This window comes from Oreochromis niloticus, linkage group LG14 (assembly GCF_001858045.2).
Source record: "Oreochromis niloticus isolate F11D_XX linkage group LG14, O_niloticus_UMD_NMBU, whole genome shotgun sequence".
Classification (NCBI taxonomy): domain Eukaryota; kingdom Metazoa; phylum Chordata; class Actinopteri; order Cichliformes; family Cichlidae; genus Oreochromis; species Oreochromis niloticus.
The window spans coordinates 33,664,463-33,690,352 of record NC_031979.2 but is presented as its reverse complement, the minus strand read 5'-3'; the positions used below and the strand labels follow the sequence as shown (position 1 = coordinate 33,690,352).

General features: G+C 40.5%; 1 protein-coding gene and 1 long non-coding RNA gene across 2 annotated transcripts; both read right to left on the bottom strand.

The window, feature by feature from the left end:
• Window positions 1-176: 176 nt before the first annotated feature.
• Window positions 177-1,113, bottom strand: LOC109205081 (uncharacterized). Its single transcript, XR_003213814.1, has 2 exons — window positions 783-1,113; window positions 177-451 (listed from the first exon to the last, which is right to left on the bottom strand). It is a non-coding gene; the product is annotated as an uncharacterized LOC109205081 (long non-coding RNA).
• Window positions 1,114-1,752: 639 nt separating this feature from the next.
• Window positions 1,753-13,131, bottom strand: LOC100705287 (cytochrome P450 2F3). Its single transcript, XM_019367547.2, has 9 exons — window positions 12,630-13,131; window positions 12,237-12,399; window positions 11,961-12,110; window positions 11,059-11,219; window positions 10,703-10,879; window positions 3,490-3,631; window positions 3,181-3,368; window positions 2,933-3,074; window positions 1,753-2,802 (listed from the first exon to the last, which is right to left on the bottom strand). Exons 1-9 carry the CDS (start codon window positions 12,798-12,800, stop codon window positions 2,621-2,623), a joined length of 1,476 nt encoding a protein of 491 aa, XP_019223092.1. The 5' UTR covers window positions 12,801-13,131; the 3' UTR covers window positions 1,753-2,620.
• Between the last annotated feature and the right edge of the window lie 12,759 nt (window positions 13,132-25,890).

The following is a 25,890-nucleotide window of genomic DNA, read 5'->3' as shown; positions in this document are numbered from 1 at the left end:
TGCGTGCTTTATTTATACTTTTCTGTGTGTCTATGTGTGCGTCTGTGTACAAAGATAACAAAGTTATTCTTAGAACTCAGAGCTGAGGTTCCCCTTTTCTATCTGTATGTTCTAGAAGAGAGGAAGCTGCTAGTTGGTAAACAAGTTTATCATCACAAAAGTTTTTGTGACCTCACTGTTGGGTAGATAACCCGGAATGCGAGGACTGTAAGGCGTTGATTCAGGTTTGCAGCCACCACTCCCCGGAGTGTCGGCCAGAACACTACTCTAGGCCCGGATGGATATTCAGGAATGAGACAATGAGGACACCAAGGATGGTTTGGACGCTTGTATTGCCTTCACACGGTCAGAGGTAACAGCCTTGTCAGAGGAGCAGGTGTTACATACAAGTTTAGGTGCATTGGTGTGGATATGAGCGGGGTGGGTGTGTGTGTGTGTGTGTGTGTGGTCTCTAAAATGAACAGAAAGAAAACAGTACATCACTGAAATGTTCACAATGGTAACTAAGAGTACATCAACAGAAACACAGGTGGGAAATAAACTAACATCCCCTTTGCTACCATAAGCCATATATTACCCACGTCTCACATATAAACCCACTGAGCTAACCCAGCACACAGTTATCCCCAATCACACGGCAGGAGAGCTAGCCTAGCTTAGCTTAGCTTAGCTCCGCTTAGCACTCGCTAGCGACACAGACAGAAACATAGTCATTTCCCTCTAACTTCAATTACAGTCACAAACGCCTCTCATCCCCACATCCTCACCCATCACAGACTTACGTTGCTCAGTAACGCACACTTCTCATGAAATGACCACTTCTCTACCGGTAATCAGGAGTGGAAACGCTCATATACTTCACCCACGTATCTCCCTGCCCAAACCCTCTCTCATACAAAGCGGTGGGGTGACCTCTACTGGCCACTCTAAGAAACTACAGGTGAACAACTGAACAGAATAAAACTCACAACTACGGGGCCTTTTGTACACTCACAGCCCATTGTTCCTTCAGTGGGCTGGTTTCAGTCATTATGCAAATATACTGTTTATAAGGTTTGGGGAAACCTGCAGTCAGCTGAGACTGAAGAAGTCACTTGGATGAGTGACGAAACGTTTCTCCCACAAAACGCTACGTCCAGATGAACAGATTCAACTTTTGGAGACATCACAAAAGTTATTAGGTGAAAAGTCACGTAGACATTTGCTCAGTGATCCTAAAAGAGCACATTTCATGTAGCTGATAACATATACACAATTTTCTTCTGACACCAAGGTTGGCATGGTTTGCAATATTAAAGTAAAGTTATATTTTTTTCATGGGGCCCTGCTAACACTTCTGCCTGTGAGCCATGCACTGCAGACAGTTTGGGTGTTTGGACTGTTAGGAATTATTGTTATATGCCATCTGTAAAACATTTCAGTCCAATAAATTTAAAACAAAAACTAAAAACACTAAAAAAAAAAATCTAAATATAAAAAAGCAGGAGACAGTCATTTTGATAACTGCCAACACAAATACAATTATTGTTTAAAAAGCAAGTTTGCAACATACAATAAAAACATCAATTTAAATAATAATTGTATAATTTTAATTCATAATTTTAAGAGCTTAAAATAATTGTGGTCACAACCAAAACATTCAACAATACATGTTAAAAATGAGCAACTACAATGCTAAATAATCCAAATCCAAAAGAATAAACATAAATCCCTTGCCACAAATTATTACAAGAAAAGTTACAAATGAAAGCATAAACATAAAAGCAAACTGCTACATGAGCAAGGAGTTGAAGGCTTGCAGAGTTAGCAGTCTGGAGGCTGGATAAGAGGTTGCGTGGTCAGAGATAGGTGTGGATGAGATGATAAACTTTGCCTGTTCTATTTTTAAAATAATTACTTAAAATGTGTTTCTTAAAGCTTTCAGCTTTGAGATTGGTTTAGTATCTAGGCAATCAGCTGTTCAATCTGTTTCACAGTGAGCACTCTGTTTCTATACAGTCTTAATTTTAGCAGAACTAATCCCACATGTTATCCAAAATTCTAAAATTCTTCCATAAAAATTTAATTATTTAGAGGTGTTAGTTATGGTGTTCATGAAAAAACTGAAACAATCAAACAATCAAAGAGTGAATGTTATAAAAGCGAATACTAAGATGTTAATTTTGAAGCGTTTCACACAGGAGAGCAATTTTAAATTAATTTACTTTGAAGTCCTTGTTAGACTTAATTAATGTGTTTTTGTTTGTACAGTTTTAACAACGATGATGAGACTGAGTGTTTACATAAAAGCTTTTATGATTTGCTGATAGGTGTCAAGTTTTTTTAAAGTAATTATTGGTTAAAATCAGTAGTAATTTTTATTGGACATAGAAAAAAATCAAATTAATACAAGAAACAATAACTCACTAAAGAAAAGGAATACATGACCAAAAAAACACAAATTACAATTGTGTTGAGGTGAAAGATTTGCATGTAATGGTTGTGTGTTCTACATCAGTGAGGTACTAGCAAACTAACTGTAAAATAAACCTCAAATCACTGTTTCACAAGAAGCTGATGAAGACATCCTTGTTCGAGTGCTTCAATCAGACTACAACTCTGTCTAAACAAATCATCTCTTTCAACGAGGTGTGGCCATGATATGGTATCTGCAGGGCACATTAATAAAACTGCTGTATTCAGGAATGAGGTTTATACTGTCAGGGCCTCCAGCACAGGAAAAAGTGAAATCCTGCAGCAATGATACTATGAAAATAAAAAGTTCCATACGGGCCAGAGACTCGCCGACACAGTTTCTCTTCCCTGTAGAGATACACAAAGGACTCTGATTAAAAATAATTGCTTTTCACTGTAAATATCAAGATATTTGGAAAAGAATTATGTCAACATGCAAAAGAACTGGATGATCAATAACTGTGTGTTGACTCTTTACCTGCAGAGAATGGCATGAATGCAGGATTTTTCTTGAAGTTGCCGTTATTGTCCAGGAAGTGCTGGGGATTGAAGGACCTGGGAGTGGCCCATTGCTTTTCCTCTTTTAGCACAGAGTGCAACAGCGGAATAATTACAGTGTCCTATTCAAAACATATATCTTGTTAGTGTTGCTGTTTTCAACATTATTCTCTGACTTGATATACAATAGATTCTTTAATACACATGAAATCTTGGAATTGAGAATACCTTTGGGATTGTATAACCCCTGAAGGATATGTCATTCAGTGTGTAGTGAGGGAGGCTGAGAGGGACATGGTCAAGAAAACGTTGCACTTCATGGATGACAGCAAGTGAAAAAGGGAGGGACTTCCTGTCCTCCATCCTGGGACAACGGCCTTTTCCAATAACAGTGTCAATCTCTTGCTGCATTTTCTCTGGACACAGCAAAACAGAAACTATTACCACTCTGATCTGTTTTTACGTCCACCAAGGGACTTATTCCTAACCATAGTGCATTAGTATTGTACGTATTGTAAAGTAAATTCACAGTCTTACCTTGCATTTGGGGGTATTTAATCAGCACGCTAAGAGCAAATCTCAGGGTGGAGCTGGTGGTCTGTGTTCCAGCCAGAAACAGAGTCATTATTGTAGAGACCAAATTGTCATAGTGGAACTCAGTTGTGGAAATCTCCTTTTCCTGAGAGAAGAAAGTTATCATTGTTTTTCTGTGCTTCTCTGTACTTCGATCTGTCTCTCTTTATATTTTTTCTCTTTCTGTCTGTGTGAGTGTATATTTGTGTGTGCATCTAGATCTGTTCTGGCTTCTGTTTTATTTTGATAGTCCTTGACCCGTGTTCAGTATATTGAGGTTTATTTGCCCTTTGTCTCGTTGTGTGATTATTCCCAGCTGTGCTCTCCTCCTGTGTCTCATTCCCTCATTATCCCGCTGTCTATTTAAGACCTGTGTCTTCCTCTGTTTGTTGCTGGTTTGTCTGCGTTTCATCCTCTGCACTTTCTGTGTTCCAGATTCCATGTCTATTGCCTCTGATTTTCATGTTCAGGCTCTGATCTCAGGATCACAAGGTTTAAAACTACTTATAAACACACACACACACAAAGTAACTCCACCAGAGTGCCTATTTCGGGTCACTTTTGCCGGTCCAAGCCCGGATAAAGGAGTAGGGTTGGAATTGTGACATTAAAAAAACAGTAATTGCTAAAAGAAATTTAATTTGTAGTTCTAAATAAATTATAAATGCATTTAGGACGTTATGTCTCTTCCACGATGTTATTTTTCTCTCCTACAACCCAGGTTACAATTATATTAGCATGACCAATAATGCATACTAGGCGATGACATCATTTAGCGACTTCTAGCGACTTTTAGGTCAGCCAATAGCGATTTTCCTTACTGAGGAGTTGGCAACGGAGACATGAGCAACAGTAAGTTCATAGTAAGGCGAAAAACTTTTTATTTTCAGGTTGACCGTCAGTTAACTGGAGCGTGAAAGCTGTTGTACACTACCGCGAGTTAAATATGAGTCTGTGAATTTTCTTTGACACTTAAGTGTCTTAAGTTACTGTGTAAAATGGGCTAACCTCTAACCGCGCTTAGCCACTAGCGTAGCCTAGCATATTTGCTTAGCTCATGTCCTGCTCTGTATTCATGTATGTAGCTAATGCTAATATCGCTGAGACAGTATGTAAGAGCATGTAAATTGGTATTTAGCTCGGTTATGGGATTCGGTAGGAGGAGACAGAAGTCTTGCTGGAGTGCTGGAGGTCCCTTCTGCTGGTGTGTTGAACTTAAGTTTTAACGTGAGAATACGTGGATACTGCAACTGTGAGTGCTGCGGCCAGGCCCTGCTGGTGACCTTGACCCAGTTTCCCTAACTATCCCCTTGAACTGCCTGGAGGTATGAGTACTATTGTTTGCACGTGCTTTTTATTTTACTGCTTGGCAACGAGTGAAGCGGCCATGTTGCTTTAGGTCCCAGTGCACCCGAGCCATGACTCAGGCCTGCAACAAGGTGTTTGTTAACAGAGAAAGACTGTTGCAGTTAAGGTGTGTGTGTCGGTGAGAGTCTGTGTGGGCCTACCATATTATTTATTTGGTTTCAGTTGATGTTGGATACTTTGTCATTGTTCAACAAACTTTATTAATGTCACTTATTTTTCTTTTGTGTTATTGGAACTAATCACCACTAAAGTGGAGTTAAATTTATAATTGACCTGCTTGTGTGGGGTTTATTGTCATATAGTCAATTTTAATACACATTTCAGATCACAAGCATCAAAAAGGGAGTATCAGTAGTAAGTAACAACAGGAACCCAGGGCCCCTCTCAATAGAACGTGGGACAGGTGTTACAAATGAGTACTCTGAGTTTCTCCAAAATTAACGGATTCCTCCCTCTATCTCGAAAAGGAGAAACCAGCCACCCTTTGAAGAAATGTCATTTTCTTCATCTATGTCCCTCACGTCATGTGACAGTATAACCCAGTGGTTCCCAAACTTTTTTTGCCAGGCCCCCCTTTTTTACAAGAAAAATGTTCGCGCCCCCCCCACAAACACATCCTCCAAACACACACCCATATTTTGTTTACAAACTCCATTGCGGTCTATTTCACACCTCAAACATTTAGTAAACAATTAAGCAAATACAAGTAAACGGCAATAAATCACAGGTAGTAATAAAATATACTACTAACTCTTTTACGCTACGTCCACACCTACACAGGTATTTTTGAAAACTCAGCTGTTTCTATGCGTTTGGGCTTTTCGTCAACACGTAAACGGCGTTGCGATTCACCGAAAACGGAGATTATTTAAAACTCCTTTTTTGCGTTTACGTGTGGACAAGGATTACAGAGTTCGTCATGCAACGTCAAAGGTATGTGCCTTTTTTCACGTCACGCTGTGCGCCACGTTATTGTTTGCATGAGATGAATTGCAGAATGGCAGATAGAGACAAAATACTGTTAATCTGACTATCTTCAGGTTTTACACGCTTACATATACACACGCAGTTACTGTCCCTCCATTTAGAAAGGCAGAGGCATCACGGTGTAATTATTTTACGTGTAGTTGTTTTTTTTTCCTGTGTAATAATATTCAACATTGCTATCAATACATTTTTCAAAAAATGCCTCTCTGTGCAAAATGGGTTTAAACACATAAACAACTGTGAGATACTGTTTGTCCGTGATTTGAACAGGGGGAAATTATGGCAGGATCAGCCTGATATTATTTGATATTATTTGTATCCCACTGTAACTTTACTGCATAAAGAGCTAACATCATGTTAGCTCTTGATTTTTAGTTCACAAACACTTCTTGTAATAACTAACTACTCCTGACATTTAATGTCAGGAGTAGTTAGTTATTACAAGAAGTGTTTGTGAACTAAAAATCAAGAATGTGGGATACTGTTTGTCCGTGATTTGGAGAGCACAGCGCGTACTTTGGACATGTTAGTAACATGTCCAAAATGTCAGGAGTAGTTAGTTATTACAAGAAGTGTTTGTGAACTAAAAATCAAGAATGTGGGATACTGTTTGTCCGTGATTTGGAGAGCACAGCGCGTGCTCCCGACGCAGGGAAACTAATTTTGCAGGGGAGACCTACCTTGGCACTTGTGCAGGTGAAGCCAAAGGGAAGATATGCTTCACCATATTTTCCTGTCTTTGGCTTGGAAGGAAGTTGGTTTGGAAACATATTTGGCGATGCTTCATCTCCTGCTTTGCGTTTGTGTGGGAGCCCCGTCAAACACCTGTCCACAGTGTCCAAGCGCTCTTTTTTTTTTTAATTTTCATACCGCGCCCCCCTAGGGGGCAGGCCCCACACTTTGGGAACCTCTGGTATAACCAATGAAAGCGTTGGGCAGAGTAAAAGTCGAGGTTGCAGGGTGTGCTTCTCCGTACCTCACTATGAACAGATGCCCATTTCAATCACAGACCAGCCTTCAGAACATGAAAATTGTATCTCTCTTTAGGTTCCTCTCACTTGGGAATAAAACCCTGAGATACTTAAAGCTAACCACTAGCAGCACTTGGGTGCACTTTTCCAGCTGAGAACCTTGACCTTAAACTTGGAAGCACTAATTCTCATTTCCACCACTTCACACTTGGCTACAAACAATTCCAGTTCAAGTTAAAGGTCACCACTTGATGTAACCAACAGAACCACATAATCTGCAAAAGACAGGGAGATCGTGAGACCCCCAAAGTGGAATCCTTCCGTCACTTTGCTACACCTAGAAATTCTGTCCATAAAAAAAAACCAGAATCATTGACCTCATAATCCCTAAGCAATTCTCGCACAATCTACCAAGGGACTTGGCTGAATGGCTTTTCCAAGTCTACAAAGCACTGTTCAGTGGTTGGGCAAAATCACATGCACCCTCAAATATCCTTGGTAGGATAAAGAGGCGGTCCAGTTTTCCATGACGAGGACAAAAGCTGCATCGTTCCTCCTGAATCCAAGGTTCAACTTACAGACACTCTCCTCTCCAGTACCCTGCCACCTTCCGAGAGAGACTGAGAATCCCCTTATAGTTGGAACATACTAACCAGCTCCCCTCCTTGCAGAGGAGAAACATCTACCTCCTTTGCCACTTTAGCCTAGATCTCGATTAGGTTTTACATCCAGTACCTGAAGGAACTCTGGCTGAATTCCTGAGGGGCCTTGCCGAGGAATTGTTGAAAAATACCCTCTTAGAGCTTCTGTTTCCTCAAGAGAAGACATGTCAGTGAGATTGAGGAGATCCTTGAAGTATGCCTGCCTCAACCACTCAATATTTTCGATTACTGTCTGCAACAATCCACTATGTATACTATATTAGTATAGCACCACTCAGGTGACCCTGAATCCTCCCTTAGTTATGCTGCAATAGACGCAGGCTGCCGGGGATTCCCATGATGCATTGAGTTTTTCCTTTCCAGTCACCTTTCTCACTCACTATGTGTTAATAGACCTCTCTGCATCGAATCATATCTGTTATTAATCTCTGTCTCTCTTCCACAGCATGTCTTTCATCCTGTTTTCCTTCTTTCACCCCAACCGGTCACAGCAGATGGCTGCCCCTCCCTGAGCCTGGTTCTGCCGGAGGTTTCTTCCTGTTAAAAGGGAGTTTTTCCTTCCCACTGTCGCCAAAGTGCTTGCTCATAGGGGGTCATATGATTATTGGGTTTTTCTCTGTATTTATTATTGTGCTATCTACTGTACAATATAAAGCGCCTTGAGGCGACTTTTGTTGTGATTTGGCGCTATATAAATAAAATTGAATTGAATTGAATTGAATTGTTGCCAACTTAGCGACTTTGTCGCTATATTTAGCGAGTTTTCAGACCCCCTTAGCGACTTTTTTTCTAAAAAGCGACTAGCAGCAAATCTGGCGACTTTTTGTGGTGTTATTGGAGACTTATGACGACTTTTTGATGTGAAAGCACGTATCGCTCTTACACTCAACAAGCAGCTGGTCCTGCCGTGGTCACCTCACCCATGCCAAAATGCTCACAGGCGGCACATAGTCCTCAAGCAGCAGTCGCCCCCAGCTGATGTCAGAGCGGGCGATATTCACCCCAATGCGTGCAAACCGCAAATGAGTCACGCATGAGCGAAGCAGCTGCTGCACCCCACCAGACTGTAACGCAGGGCGGGAGCAGTGGTAAATGTACATTTTTCTTTGGCTAAAATAAATCAATGCACTAAAATTCATCATTCCCGTCATTGCAGTGAGGTTTGCTCTGTCCATTTTGATTGTTAATACTTCTTTTACTGTTACTTTTTGTGGATCACAAGGTTTAAAAGTACTTAAAAACACACACACCAAAAAAGTAATTCCACCAGAGTGCCTATTTCGGGTCACTTTTGCCGATCCCAAGTCCAGATAAAGGAGGAGGGTTGGAATTATTGAAAACTATAATTGGTAAGAGAAATTTAATTTGTAGTTCTAAATATATTCTAAATGCTTTTAGGGTGTTTTTTTTATGCCTCTTCCACAATGTTATGTCTCCTACAGTGTCTGTTACAATTACATACGCAGGACCAATTATGCAAATTAGGCAATGACGATATTTAGCGACTTCTAGCAACTTTTAGGACAGCCAATAGCGATTTTCCTTACTGGGGAGTTGGCAACACTGGCACCATTTTCCCCTCCTTAGTCAGCTGATGATGGGTGAGAATTGTTTTGTGGCTGACTGAAAGTCTTGCACCTTGATCTCACTAAACTCCCACACAAATTTTTTCTTCAGCTACTGCTGGTGCTATACTCTGCGAGCAGCCAAAGGTCAACACAATGGCCCAAGTGTCCCAATTCAGGGTCTGCATCCTTCTGAGGCCACATTTAAAGGTTGATTACGTCACAGCGACGCAACAAATGCTGTCCCAATTCAAAGGTTGGTCCAAATGCGGCCGACAAATGTGTCCTGCATTTTCCCGAATTTGAAGGATGGGTCGGGTGTATCCTTCTTGGCCCAACCTATCCCAGAATTCATAGCATGTCGGTGGGTGTGGATAATTTTTTCGAAAAAAAAAAAAAAATGGCGGATGGCTGAAGTGGGGCAGCAGAAGAGTAAACTTTTAAAAGCAAGTACTGAATATTATGTCACTTATTTATGTGCAAATGTTTGATAACAAAGAACATTAAAACATTACTGTTGGCCACATGTCGGCAAAGTTCTGTGACATTAGTGATGTTTGTACTTTCAGCATCAACTTGGTTTTGAAGCCTTTACTTTAAAGCCTTTACTTTGGTGGTAACTTGGGCTCCCTGTAGTGGTACGCGGGAATTCTCCTTTTTTTTTTTAAGATTAAATTATATACCATCATGGAGGTATGTAAAGACGACATGAGAGTTCCCAAGGCTATTCTGGGAGCCTGAGTCAACCAGAAAACGTCTCCCCAAGCGTGAGTCCTCAATGAAGAACAGCCTTTCCTTATTGCCAGCGGTCATGGCCGCTACAGAGCGCTGGTGGGCTCGTTTCCCTGGGCCTTAAAACTGCAAGGTGGCAGACAGCGCCATGCTGTGGCGCCAAACACTGATGGTAAAAACACAGCCCTTTTCCGCGGTGCCGTAATCCCAGCCACCATCGATGAGTCGTAGGCCACCAGGAGAATTAGGACAATAAAGTTTCCAGTCTGGTTACCACCCATTCCCCCATTGATGTCAAGAAGGCCGGGAACTCTGAACTGTTGTTAAGCACATAAGTGCAAACGACTGTAAGGGCACAGTCCCCAACCTGAAGGGGCAGGGAAACAACTCATTTGTAAACCAGTTAAACTTCCAATGTGCAGGCAAAAAACTGAGGAGATACAAGTACACTGATTGGAACTCCAGATTGGAACTGAGTCCAGCCCCTCAAAAGGAGTTTGGTTCCAGAGCCCGTGCAATGTGTTGAAATAAAGCTGACCACATCTAGCTGGGGGTCTCTTAATTTAACATCATGCTCCTTACCCACTAGAAAGATAATGTTCCTTGTCCCAAAAGCCTTCTTCATAGCGATTATCTGAATCGGTTTTCATTTGGTCCCTTACCCAGGACAAGTTTGCCTTAGGAGACCCTGTCACAAACAAATTCCTCCAACAACATGCAAACCTTTCCACCAAAAGAAGGTGACAATTCACAGAGGAGTGTTTAAAATCATTCATAGCAAAATTAGGAAAATGATTTTTAGCACTTTAGATTATATTAATTACCTAGATTAATAAACACAGTATTTGTAGTTTTGAGTTTTCTTCCATAAATTATGCTTAAGTTTTCCAACCTGGTTGATTTGAATAAGGAAGGAGTCTATGTAGTCTCGTGGGGAGCTGGGTTCCAATGTGTCTTTGTGTTCTTGGATCTTCATCTTGATAAACCCTCTCACCTCGTCATACTCTGCAAAAATTTTTTGATGGGGGCCAGGAAGATGGTCCATGAGTTTCGGAAAGAGGTTGTACATCTGTTGTAAAGAAGCATAGCAACATACATTCTTGTGAAGAGACAATGATACATCTACTGTGTTTGGATCATTTTTACAGTATGATTTTCAAAAGACGTATATATTCTTATACAAAATATGAAAACCAAATTAAAAAGCATTTCTATTTCATTTTTAATTTTGCTCCCACTTTCAGTTACCTGACCCACAGGCCTGCTGTTAACCTTTTCTATATGAGAAAGTATGGTAAGAAGGCGCAAGAACTGCTTGTCTTCATAGTTGAACCGCTGACCAAAAACCAGGCAGCAGATCACGTTAGACACTGTACAGCTCAATAAAAATGTGGGGTCAAATGGTGCACCTGCAAGAGAAGGGGAATCATCTGTCAAATTAACTAAGGTCTTCAGTATAGTTATGACATGCCCACACTTCCAACTTTCCCACTGTTTAGTGAGTTTTTTTAAAGAGATTTAAAGAGTATGTTTGTTGGCACATGGCTTTCCAAAATAACTGTGTTTTCATGCATTGGAATGTGTTTTCTGAGATCAGTTGTTGTGAACCTGTTGTGTTAACAACCTGAAGCCCACAAAAACACTCTGTTTTAGTAGATCATATTGGGTTTTTTGGGTGGCTGTGGTGGGTGTCAATTCAGTACTGGAAAATAATGGGTTAGTGGGATTCTTGTGGTATGCTTCTATCTTGCTAAACTTAAGACTGATTATTTTCCATTAGTGTTATAGTGTCCTGTAATGTTCAGTGCACTTGATAGTCTAGGATGATGTGTCAGTGAGTTTAACACTGGTCCTTGTCTCTTTCTTTAGGACATTCTCATGGCAGAGACTGTGTACACTTTGGGCACCCAGAGTTGTAGTTAAATATAGGTATATGGGTGTGGTCACTAGGGGTGATAGTGCTCCATATAGTGATGTATTTATTTTCACGTATCGACATTTAAATTTTTTATGTAATATAAATATAGGTACATAGGCTGTGCATAGGAAACTTATTTTCATTTATCAGCGTTTTATTTTTTTTTTAAATGTTATATAAATATAGGTATACAGCTTCATGTGAAATGACCTTTCAGCACCTGAAACTATACCTTTTAATTTATGTATGTAATCCCTCATATGTTCACTCTCTTCTTGGATCCATTCATCCATCCCCTTGCGTCCCATCCCAAAGTCTTTTAGAGTGGTCAGTGTAAAGCGTCGTAGCTGACGCCAGCGTTCCCCATTACTGCTCCCTATACCTGAAAGGTTAAACCATTCCAAGTAATGGAAGAGAAGCCATGCTGATTCATGAAAGAATTAAAGCACTAGGAATCAAAATCACTTTGCCTTGACAAAGACAACATATTTGAGTGATCATGCTTTACCATATTTCTTGTTAGGGTTGTGTATAAATGGAATTGGTGCTCTGCCTGTGAAGTCATCTGCTTGATCCACCAAGGCTTCTTTCACAACATCATATCCTACAAGAACTACTGTCCGCTGCCAGCCTAGGTATACTGTCATCACTGGCCCGTAGGTTTCACTGAACTAAAGATATGTAAATTGTTTAAATGATTTATTTAAATCATTTAAATTAAATAAGTCATTTATTTAAATGAACATTCAGCTGAAGTTTTGTCTAAATGCCAACATGCTGTCAAAGTTAAATTTGGTGTGTTTATAGAAAGTGTGTCAGTCTCCTCAAATTACGAGAAAAATTATTGTACAACTTAAAAAACAGCACAAATATTTTTTTTAAAAAAAAAGTGAACTCTTACCTTAACAAAGCTTTTAAAAGGTGCTTTTTTGCCTATCTGTAGAAGGTTTCCTATGAGAGGAAATGCAGTGGGTCCTGGAGGTAAATGCCAGTTCCTTTTGTGTTTTATATTAAACATCCACAGCAGAGCTAAGATTAAACCTGCCAAGATCACAGTTGCACAAGATTCCATCCTGCTCTATATAATATAAAAACTATAAAATAATAAACAAAAATACAAGAGAGCAGCAAGTCAAGGAACTAGAAGCAAAGGGAAATTTCAACTAAGACTCAGTGCTATGAGAACAATGAAGTTCACACTACAACTACACAAATAAAGCAACAGAGAGCCCTGTTGAAAGAAGAACTCAAAGACAATATAATTTGGGATTAAGACTGCAAAGTTTAACTAAGAGTAAAACTATACTAATAGAACAGGATAAATCAAACTGTAATAAAAACAGAACTTAATATGCCAGCAACCCAAAAGCTTGGCTCCAAGACAATCACATATAAACTGTTCTTAAAGAGATCTGTTTATATTTAACAGGGAGTTTGCGTAAGCATGGAACATGACACTGGTGAGCTTACTGATTAACCACTCTTCTTAGTTAACCTTTAATTTATTATGTTTTTTAGATTTTTTTTTTAACTGTGAAACGTTTTATTGCGGCTCCAAAACCAACAGCAGCGGTAAGCTAGATGACACACAACAATAAACACATGTAATGCACTTCTGAGCTATTTGTTCTTGCAATTATTTTTGACAGGTCTTTATCAATTGAGTTCTGTCTTGCTGGGGGTCACAGACTTCTGCAAAAACTGTCTAATAGAGCTCTGGGATGGTTTAGGGTGGTATACTGCAAGATACTATAGATGCAGCAGCAGCAACAGTCACAGTAGACACACTTCATTAATATCACACTCAAGTGACTGCGTTTTATCTTCCCATTGCACTGATGGGTGAACAGTTCTCAGGTGCCTGTGCAGGTTGTTTGTGGAGCCGGCTCTATATGATATATTTCTTGCAGACGCTACACTCTGCCTATGTATTGTCAATAAAATTGAAATGGCTCCAGATTTTGCTTCTTTTCTTGGTGTCACTCATTTTCACTACTATATCTTTCTAATGTGATGATGTTGTCTCTTCTTGTTGCCCCTGGCTCTCTTTCTCTCCCTCTCCCTCCTCCTCTGTTCCTGTGCTACTGCGAGGGTAACTACCGTATGGGCTCAAATTGTGGTCATAAATATTTTGTACTTGTAAATCAAAGCTCCATAAAGCACCGCTCCAATAGCCAAACCCATCTGTTCTCTGATTGGATAGTTAAATTTGTGATTGACATGACATTGACTAATCAGATGAAAGGAAGAAAAATAGGGTCAAAATTCGTACTTGTAACTTGAAACTTGAGTGCAGAGTTTCACACGTATTTTTTGGCTAAGTCTACACACAAAACTTTTTTACGCACACACAAATTCTTTTTACACAAACAAATCCTGATTTACAAGTACAAAATATTTATGACCATAATTTGAGCCCATACAAGTGAGACAGAGAGGGTGAGAGAAAGAGGAAAAAAAAGAAACACGGCTCCCAATAAGGAGCCAGTTCCCGTCGTTCACTTCAAAGATCCGGCTCTAGGAGTCATTTCGTTTGCGGCCGACACATCACTATCAGGTACTCCTTAGCCCAGCGCTTCACGAACAGGTAAGACGTGCTGCACTTGCCTCCATCTACATCGACAATATACGTGGCATCAATGGCTTGGTCGTGGCCTTAAGCAGCAACAGATGGTTAGGAGTCAAAGCCTCCAAATCATTAGGATCATTAGAGGCTTTGGTTATTGGCCTGCTGTTTACAATAGCCTCTGCCTCACAAAGAACTGTATAAAGGCCTTCATCATCCAAATTTTGCATTTTCAAAATGGAATTCAACACCTTCCTAACAGACCTTATGAGATGTTCCCAAACCCTGCCATGGTGGGAACCAGTAGTAGGATTAAAAAAACCAATTTATGCCCTTTTGCAGCAGCATCATGGATCTGAGCCTGATTCCACCATTCCATTTTCGCTGCTTTTAATTCACGTTCACTAACCATCAAGTTTGTACCATTATCAGATCGCATCTCCAATACCTGACCCCGTCTTGATATTATCATCGGAGCGCATTAATAAAGCAGTCTTTGCCCAAAGATGACAAGACCTCCAAATGCACAGCAGTCACCGCCAGACATGTAAAGATAATTCCATGCATCTTCACTATACACCTTCCACGCTTAACTTGAAAAGGTCCGAAACAATCTACTACTACCTGAGAGAATGGAGGTTCATCTGGCTCATCTGAATATCTCGCTTTGTGACAATAGCAAAGAACCACATTCTCTGCCTTGTCAAGTGCTTGTACTGAGAGAATTCCTTTAATGGCATGGTCCTTATTGGCCATGCAAGTCTCTCTTAAGCTTTGACTCTAATGTGACTAAAGAAACATTTGAGGAAACACTCCCTTTCAGGTGTTTTCCTTTCTGAAAGGTTCAGCCTGTTCATGAGCCCTTCAGTACAAAATGATGCTGAACTCCTGTGATCTAGAAAAGCATAGGTTATCAGTGACTGATTGCCTTTCTTGGACTTCACTCTAACTGGTATTATGGAGAAATTTTGTTCACCGGCCCTAGTAACACCACTGCTTTGCACAGAATACGTAGACCCTTCATCTGGTGGTTCTCCTTCTCCTTTAGTTTGCACTGAAACACTTTCCCTCTGCTTGGAGTGCATGTGTAAGTTTCTGATTACAGACTTTAGAAGACGTTTCCTACAGTCCTTGCTTTTGTGCCCAATGACAGACAGCCAAAACACACTGCATTCTCTTTCAAAAAGGATAATCTTTCACTGTGCAACCTTCCTTCAAATGAAGGATCTAACATATGCCCAGCTCCACAAAAGAAGCAAACCTTTGCTACAACTGAACCACTCTCTTGCATTAATGCAGATTCAAGCTTCCTATCCACCTTTGCAACTGTACGATGAAGAGCTGATCCAGTGTTCCACGACCAGGACGAAAACCGCATTGTTCCTCCTGTATCTGAGGTTCGACTAATGGACGGACTCTCCTCTCTAGCACCCTGGCTTAGACTTTCCCAGGGAGGCTGAGGAGTGTGATTTCCCTGTAGTTGGAACACACCCTCCGGTCCCTTTTCTTAAAGATGGGAACCACCACCCTGGTCTGCCAATCCAGAGGTACTGATCTCCACCCTGAGATCCCTGATCCCCACGCAACATTGTAGAGGCGTGTCAACCAAGACAGCCCTACAACATCCAGAGCCTTCAGGAACTCAGGGCGGACCTCATCCACCCCAGGGGCTTTGCCACCAAGGAGTTGTTTAACTGCCTCAGTGATCTCGCCCCCAGAGATTGGCGGGTCATCCCCTTCGTCCCCAGACTCTGCTTCCTCCACGGAAGACATGCCAGTAGGATTAAGGAGATCCTCAAAGTATCCCTTCCACCGCCTGACATTTTTCTCAGTCGAAGTCAGCAGCGCTCCACCCACACTATACGCAGTGCAGGTAGAACACTGCTTCCCCCTCCTGAGTCGCCTGACGGTTTGCCAGAATCTCTTCGAGGCAGTCCGAAAGTCTTTCCATGGCCTCTCCGACCTCCTCCCACACCTGAGTTTTTGGTTCAGCCACTGCCCACGCTGCGTTCCGCTTGGCCTGTCGGTACCTATCAGCTGCCTCCAGAGTCCCACAGGCTAAAAAAGCCCGATAGGACTCCTTCAGCTTGGTGGCTCCCCTCACCTCTGGTGTCCACCATTTGGTTCGGGGATTACCACCACGACAGGCACCAACTACCTTGCAGCTGCAGCTCAGTGCAGTGGCTTCGGCAATGGAGATGCTGGAGTCCATTCGGCCGCCTTTCACCAGAGGCAACTCCAGACTGAGACAGAGTCCAGCCACTCTCCAGGAGGCTGGTTCCAGAGCCCAAGCCATACGTTGAGGTGAGCCCGACTATATCTAGCCGGTACCTCTCAACCTCACGCACTAACTCAGGCTCCTTCCCCACCAGAGAGGTGACATTCCATGTCCCAATTGCCAGTCTTGGTAGCTGGGGATCGGTCCGCCAGGACCTCCGCTCCTGCCCACCGCCCGGCTCACAATGCACCCGACCCCTATGGTTTCTCCTGCGGATGGTGGGGCTGCAGGAAGATGGGCCCATGTCCCTTTTTTGAGCTGTGCACGGCCGGATCCCATGGACTAAGGCCAGACCACCAGACGCTCGCCCTCGGGCACCCCTCCCTGGGCCTGGCTCCAGGGCAGGGCCCCGGTAACCCTATCCCGGGCAGGGTGAACTGTTCTCTCGATGGTCTTGTCATAGGGGTCTTCTGAATTGCTCTTTGTCTGGTCCCTCACCCAGGACCAATTTGCCATGGGAGACCCTACCGGGGGCAAAAGCCCCCAGACAACATAGCCCCTGGGATCCCTGTGACACACGAACCCCTCCACCACGATAAGGTAGCGATTCGCGGAGGGGGGTAGCGAGGGGGATACGGAGGGGGGTACAATGGATTTCAATTACGCTAATTCAATTTCAGTTTTAGAATCTTTTATTCAAGTTGAGCAATTCAGATTCAATCTGAGCAATTCAAATTTCGAATTTAACTTATTCAAATTCAGTTTCTGATGGCGCAAACTTCTGCTTATACCTCAGTCAGTTGGGGAAAAAAAACATTGTACAGAAAACCTGCTTATCCATGTCTAAATTTCACTTCCTGTGTCCTGAATCTTTATTTACACCTTCAAAAGCAATGGCTGTAAGTTTATTGACTGTTCTGGTTTGCTTTATATGTTTTATCAGAGCTGATTTAGAGATTGTTTTGTGAATGTACTTGTACCAGGAATTAACCTTATCCTAGAAGTTGATTTTGCTTAGAGCGCTGTTAATGAACATAGAAATGATGCTAGCGATCTAATTTGCATATGAAAGGATTGCTAAAATGACTGTTTATCATTAGTAGCAACTTTCATGCATGTTTTCTACCACTAGCCATTTCCTTTGGTGCATTTATTTCACATGTCAAAGAGCTAAATCATATTTTAATTTCTTTTTTCTTCTTCTTTCTTCTTTTTCTCCTTTCTTCTTCTTCTTCTTTTTTTTCTTTTTAGTTTCACCCTTTCATCAAGTTATTCAAGCCACAATTGTAAACAATTGTAAGCTGTCAAGAAGACCGTAATAAAGGAGCAACACGCTCAGTTTCCTGGCTCATGTAAATTTAGTGTTGTTACAAAACAGCTGTGTGTAGGCAGAAAAGGACCCAAATGCAAACTCACAGAGACGAAAAGTAAACTCAAAAAACACAGCTTTATTGCTGGTGAGGTGGGACACAAATAACAATACAAAACTAAACTAGGAAAACTAATGCACAAGAAGGCACAGGGAAAATCACACACAGCTATGAGGGAGGATGCGACACTGAACACAGGAAGACTGCGGACTTAAATACACACATGAGGTGATCAGGAGAAGTGGCAACACATGGGGGAACAGCTGAAACAAATGAACATAACGACATCACAGGGGAAGCTTAAAACTAAACACAATGAACACAGGAACACAGGACCTCTTTCAAAATAAAACAGGAAACATAATGAAACGCACAATCGAATTGAATCGGGACCCTGTGAATCAGAATCAAATGGGTTATAGAAATCAGTCACGGTACCCAGCCCTAGTGAGTAGCCTAGGCCCGACAGACAAAAAGAACTATTGATAACCTTTTTGTTAAGTTAAGGCCTGATCCGTCTAAAAATTCATAGCCAGTACTCTGACATGGAGCCATCAATCTTTGAACGCTGAAAAAGCACAGTGTATCCAGAAAACACATTATATGTTGTGATAAATGCACTGTGCAAGTGTCCCCTCTCCCCACTGCCTTTCAACAACAGGCAGCAGCAAACAGGTCATCAGAAGAGGTCGATGTGATGACTAAGTTTAACATTGTCTACAATATTACCAAAGAGTGCCAAAGCACTTTAAGCACAAGCACTTTTTCAGTAATGTATCTTTCTTGTAGAACTGTGCTCCAAATAAAGAACTTTGTGTTGACAAGATTTTTAGTTAATCATTTACAAATCAATATTGTCTGTATGGACAGCAATTTTCCACCCAAAAAGTGCACATGTAAAACTCTGGTGTTAAGCGATGCAGTTGAAAAATTTGGGTGTGCCTAACTTTTGTGCTGGTGCGCCTAAGAAAAAAAATTAGGCACACCAGTGCAACCGTGGCAAAAAGTTAGTCTAGAGCCCTGCGGAGGGAAGTTTCATACTTAAAAGTTTAACGAGCTTAAATGTTAACTAAGCATGTTTAATCAGTTCATATTGGTTGGCAGCAAGAGGTGAACTGTGTTTATAATTACAGAGTTCTTACGATCTTTCAAGGTCATTTCAACAGGTCTGTGGTGCAATTCTGTAGGATATAAGATGTCTGCTAGAGGGGATGCTTTTTTTTGTAATTTATCAAAAGATTTAATATTAATCATTTTCAGGTATCTTTATTTTTCAAGTATCTTTATTTTACTTTTTCACCAATCATTTTGTAACTTTTGTAAGGCAGTGTGTTTGATGCAATTGTTGAATGGAATAAATGACACAGAAGATTGGCATAGAAGTTAAGTTTTGTAGTGTTTATCGAGAGTCCGTGTTTTCTTCTTCTTAAACACAAATTAAAGGGAGGTTAACATCTATCAGTGTTTGTTTATCGTTAAATAATGCTATAAAGTGAATAGTAGTTGCACAATGTGTTTAGTCAAATTGAAAACAAGATTTCATGAATGAGAATTAGAGATGAAACGATACCAATTTTTTAAACCAATACGATACTGATACTTGGATCTGAGTACTTGCCAATACCGAGTACAAAACCCGATACTTCCACCACACACACAAAAAAAATGCAATGAATTGGAAGACAGATTTTATTTTATTCGCTGACGATAAAAAATAAAATATTATTAAAAATGACCACAAAAATAAAATTTCAAGTAAAATATATGAGCACTTCTGTTAAATTATTGCAGAATGTCCACATTGTAATTCTACAAAATATTAGTGAAATATTTGGCACTGTTTCCAGCTTTCAGAATAATAAATAAACACTTCTGTTTGGAATAAAAAAATACAAATTAGATTTCAGAATAAAATAAACACTTTTGTTAAATTATTGCAGAATGTCCATATTGTAAACAAACAAACAAAATAGCCAAAGTATTTTGCATTGTCTTCAGCTTTCAGATAGACATAACATTAATGAACCTATTACAGAGTATCCACATTGTAATAAAGAAAATATCACTGAACTATTTGGGACTCTCTCCAACTTTCAGATTGAAAAATAAACACTTCTGTTCAGAATAAAATAAATAAAAATTAGGTTTTAGAATAAAATAAACACGTCTAATAAATTATTGCACAATGTCCATATTATATCCAAACAGAATAACAGTGAACTATTTGGCACTGTCTACAGCTTTCAGATCCACATAACATTAATGAACCACCTATTGCGGAGTGTCCACATTTTAATCAAACAAAAAAATTTCAGTCAGAAAGCAATGGTGTGACCTCTGAACTAAGCTGTTTTTGGGAAATTGAGAGGTAGGTTCTTTTTGATGAAAAGAATCATCTCTCCATGATCAGCTGTGAGCCTGTTTCTGCTTCCATTCACAATGTGTGACACTGAGCTGAACAGCCTTTCACTGTTAACACTTGTGCACGGTGCTGAAAGGTATCTGCCTGCCAGTTTAGCCAGATTTGGGAACCGCACTTTATTAACCATCCAGTATTGTAGTGGTTTGTATTCTCGTAAAATTGCGGCCTCTCCAAGATATGTCTCTAACTTTACACTAGAACTTACCGCAGCTCTGCCCACCGATGCTGATGCCTGCTCATCTGCAATTTCATCAAACATGCTGTCCAGACTAGTAGTGGGCTGTTCACTGCGTGCTTTTCTTGAAGGTGGTTCATTCAGGTCATGATGCTCCTGCTTGTCTCCAGGCAACCTTAGCAGCTCAAGTTTCAGCATCAATTTGGCATTTGCAGCAGTTGCTGGAGTAAAAAACAATTTTTATATCTAAAACAGCAAAAGAAAAAAGTTAGCTGACAATAGGTTTGCTTACCATTTTTTGCAGTCACACAGAGTTACATAAAAAGTCATATTCACACATACATAGCCAATCTGAAAGCTGGAGTCTCACAAATTTAAATACAAAGTCACAGACACATACAGTTGCGTACAGTTATATTCACACACAGTCACACAGTTACAGTCACACACAGTAGCGAGGTGATGTTATAGAGTGGGTTTTCCTCCACATCAGTGAATTGCGTCCTGACAGCTGCAGCCAAAGTTCCCTTCATTGCTTTGATCCCATGGTCCTCATCAGTCTCCCTTGTTAGAAATCTGTGGAGCAGAGTGACTGCTGGACTGACGGCTGCGGCAATGGTATTTGAAGAGCTGACTTTTCGAATTAACTCCTCGAATGGATGAAGAACAGATATCACTTTCACCTTCTCCTTCTCCAGATATCACCTTCTCCAGCAGTGTCCACTGGTGAGCCATGAGCGTATCAGGGAGTCCATATTCAGACACAAATATTCCCAGAGCCCGTTTCTGCTCGATCCATGACTGTATCATATAAAAGGTACTGTTCCAGCGGGTCTGAACGTCTTGCTGGAGCCGCTTCGCAGGCTGGTTGATCTGTAATTTAATGTCCTTGAGACGGGAGCTGGCCAAAGCAGAATGTTTAAAATGTCCAACTATTTTGCGGCCAACTGCCACTGCATCAGCAACACTCCTCTGTGACAGAAGGCCCTCATGAACAACCAGATGGAGAGTGTGAGCAGTACAAGGTAGGCTGAACAAAACACCTGTTTTTTGCATAAGTGTCTCAGTCAAAATATAAAAAAAAGAAAAGCAATGCTACTTTTATAAAGCTCTTTGTAGTAAAAAGATATAATTGAAAAGGTGACATCCCAAAATCAACCAGATTGGGTTCAATTTCATTATAAAACACTTAAGTAATCCCTTCTTTGTTTAAAAATAAAGGATACAAATTCTCAAAAACTGGATTGTAGTAGTGTCATTGCAACTAAAGATCTCCGCTTAAAATGAAAAAGTAGCAGTACAGGAACCGTAGTCGCAGTTGGGGCTGTGGGACTTGTAAATGTCAAGGACCTGACTTAATTTTGATTCTTCACTGGAGAACATAGATTTGGTTAAATATATTTAGACATTCATTTGCTATGATCTTAACAGAAAATCAAAACAAAATAGTAATAATTGTCTTTTCTATTGTCAGTAAAACTTCCCAAAGCCCAATGTTTTTAGGTTTATAATTCCTTCAGTATATAGGCTCTGAGGAAGAGATACAGTTCAATGGATTCATGGGCTGTGCTTGGTGGAAGTAAGAAGTTCTCTGACATTATAAGGCAACACAAGCTGAAAACTGTTCCATCACAGGTATAAGGTCCTTTTTGTTGGCATTCTTGCTTACAAGCATCCACTGCCTCCCGAGCAACCTCTTTCAATGATCCTGTCCTTCAAAAAGATTAGGGATGGTGTACATGAGAATCGGACGTCCACTTGGAGCAACTGCATTTCTGCTTCTGCGTATTATGTGGGTGTTCCACAAATGTGCAGCTTGCTGCAGCTCTTCCTGTTAAATATTAAGAATTTAAAAGAAAATCTCACAAGAACACATTTCTTTTGGCTCAACATGATAACCAAAAGCACCACACAGTATCAGTCAGAAAAACAGAGTTTATCAAAAATACTCAACAACAAGAACAACAGTATATTGTGGAAATTTTAAAGTAATTATTGAATGGACTTGTTTTAGACAGTGTGATTTTATGTTTCTGGCCAGTGAAATATGCATTTTTTCATATCCTGAACACAATGGTAATAAGCCTGGTTTATGTGCATGGTGGGTGTGAAAGCGAACTGTTTCTCTTTCTGTGTCTCTCTTTCTCTCTAACTCACAGACACGCTGACTCAATAAAGGAATATAAACGTGGTTACATACCTCGATGATGTTCAGGCATGTAAAGAATATGAGTTGCTTGTCCAAAAAACATCCAGAAAAACAGTCATTGTCTTTTAGTTCCTGGAAACGATTTATCCAGTGCTGACCATGATGCCGTCTCAGAAAGGCTCACCAGCCTTGAATACGCTGATTGTGATTGCTGGACCCAGTAATAACACTGTTTCAATCCATGTGCAAGAATCTTTCCATCTCTGCCATTATGACCCAAATCAGAGCGAATCCTGGCTGGTGTGCCCATCTTCTTTTCTACTTCTGCTATGAAATATCCAGCAATGACTTTGGGATCATTGTTTGTTGAATAGGCTTGAAGCCAAATCGTAACTCTGGAAAAGCCATCAATGGCTCCATTTATTTAGATTCCAAAAGGCTTCAGTTTGTCATAGAAGTCAACATGCCATGAAATTCGGTCCAGGATTAACATATGTGCATCGCATTAGGCGATTTCTGCGTCATTGCTCAACCCCATAAGGGTCAAGATATTTCAGTAAATGTCTCGCAGTACTCTGTGTGACAACATAACCTATGTAAATGCAGTTCAGCTGGTGTAGTTTGTATCCATGGAGCCTCCCGTGTCCCTCCAGTTGATCAAAAAGAAATCGTGCCACCTCAATCGGCTCAGACTCATTCTTTCTCCAGTACAGCCACATGCGTTTTAGGTTTCTTCTGAGTGCCTGCATGCTTATCACAATACTGTCCCAACTGCTCAGTAACAGCAAAATTTCCCCATGCCTCAATCCAAGCATAAAATAGAACTTAATTAATTCCGATAAACAAGCCATGTTCTCGCACTCTGATCTGCACTGTCATCCACTTCACTATGTTTTAAGGCAAACGAATATATCATGTCCAAACAATAAGATATGTCATAACGTGAAAACTTTATTGTTCAAACAATATAATTATCACGTTCGTACAATATAATATTTGTATTGTATGAACGTTAAAGGTTTTTCGTATAACCTGATAATTATGTATATTGTAATAACGTGATATTATGTTGTTAAAATGTGAAAGTATAATGTACTAACATGATAGTATATTGTACAAACATGAAAAGTATATTGCTAGAACAATAAAGTTTTCACGTATAATGTGATATACCTCTATTTTTTCACATGAGAACATTTTTTTTTAACTTTACTTTGTCCTTGTTAGACTTTTTTTGGGGGGGGGGGTGTAAAGTTTTAACAGCAATGATGAGACTGAGTAAATATATAAAAGTCTTTATGATTTGTTGACAGGTGTAAAGCCATTTATAGTAGTTATTTGTTCAAGATAGTAGTAATATTTATTGCCTGTAGAGAAAAACAGTCCAATTAATCCAAGAAACAATAACTCATTAAAAAAAAAGAATAAATGAAAAAAACCAGAAATCACAGTTATGATGAGATGAAAGATTTGCATGTAATGGTTGTGTGTTCTACATCAGTGAGGTACTAGCAAACTAACTGTAAAATAAACATCAAATCACTGTTTCACAAGAAGCTGATGAAGACATCCTTGTTCGAGTGCTTCAAACAGACTATAACTCTGTCTGAACAAATCATCTTTTTAACGAGGTGTGGCCATGATATGGTATCTACAGGGCACATTAATAAAACTGCTGTATTCAGGAATGAGGTTTATACTGTCAGGGCCTCCAGCACAGGAAAAGGTGAAATCCTGCAGGAATGATACTATGAAAATAAAAAGTTCCATACGGGCCAGAGACTCGCCGACACAGTTTCTCTTCCCTGTAGAGATACACAAAGGACTCTGATTAAAAATAACTGCAGGGCTCTAGACTAACTTTTTGCCGCGGTTGCACTGGTGCGCGTAACTTGTTTTCTTAGGTGCGCCAGCACAAAAGTTAGGTGCACCCAAATTTTTCAACCGCATTGCTTACCACCACGGGGGCAGGGGGGCATTGCTGTCCATACAGACAATATTGATTTGTAATTCAATTCAATTCAATTCAATTTTATTTATATAGCGCCAAATCACAACAAAAGTCGCCTCAAGGCGCTTTATATTGTACAGTAGATAGCACAATAATAAATACAGAGAAAAACCCAACAATCATATGACCCCCTATGAGCAAGCACTTTGGCGACAGTGGGAAGGAAAAACTCCCTTTTAACAGGAAGAAACCTCCGGCAGAACCAGGCTCAGGGAGGGGCGGCCATCTGCTGCGACCGGTTGGGGTGAAAGAAGGAAAACAGGATGAAAGACATGCTGTGGAAGAGAGACAGAGATTAATAACAGATATGATTCGATGCAGAGAGGTCTATTAACACATAGTGAGTGAGAAAGGTGACTGGAAGGGAAAAACTCAATGCATCATGGGAATCCCCGGCAGCCTACGTCTATTGCAGCATAACTAAGGGAGGATTCAGGGTCACCTGGTCCAGCCCTAACTATATGCTTTAGCAAAAAGGAAAGTTTTAAGCCTAATCTTGAAAGTAGAGATAGTGTCTGTCTCCCGAATCCAAACTGGAAGTTGGTTCCACAGAAGAGGGGCCTGAAAACTAAAGGCTCTCCCTCCCATTCTACTTTTAAATACTCTAGGAACAACAAGTAGGCCTGCAGTGCAAGAGCGAAGTGCTCTAATAGGGTGATATGGTACTACAAGGTCATTAAGATAAGATGGGGCCTGATTATTTAAGACCTTGTATGTGAGGAGCAGGATTTTGAATTCAATTCTGGATTTAACAGGAAGCCAATGAAGGGAAGCCAAAACAGGAGAAATATGCTCTCTCTTTCTAGTCCCTGTCAGTACTCTTGCTGCAGCATTTTGGATTAGCTGAAGGCTTTTCAGCGAGTTTTTAGGACATCCTGATAATAAAGAATTACAGTAGTCCAGCCTGGAAGTAATAAATGCATGAACTAGTTTTTCAGCATCACTCTGAGACAGGATATTTCTAATTTTAGAGATGTTGCGCAAATGGAAGAAAGCAGTCTTACATATTTGTTTAATATGTGCGTTGAAGGACATGTCCTGGTCAAAAATGACTCCAAGGTTCCTCACAGTGTTACTGGAGGCCAAGGTAATGCCATCCAGAGTAAGAATCTGCTTAGATACCATATTTCTAAGATTTTCAGGGCCGAGTACAATAACCTCAGTTTTATCTGAATTAAGAAGCAGAAAGTTAGCGGCCATCCAGGTCTTTATGTCTTTAAGACATTCCTGCAGTTTAACTAATTGGTCTGT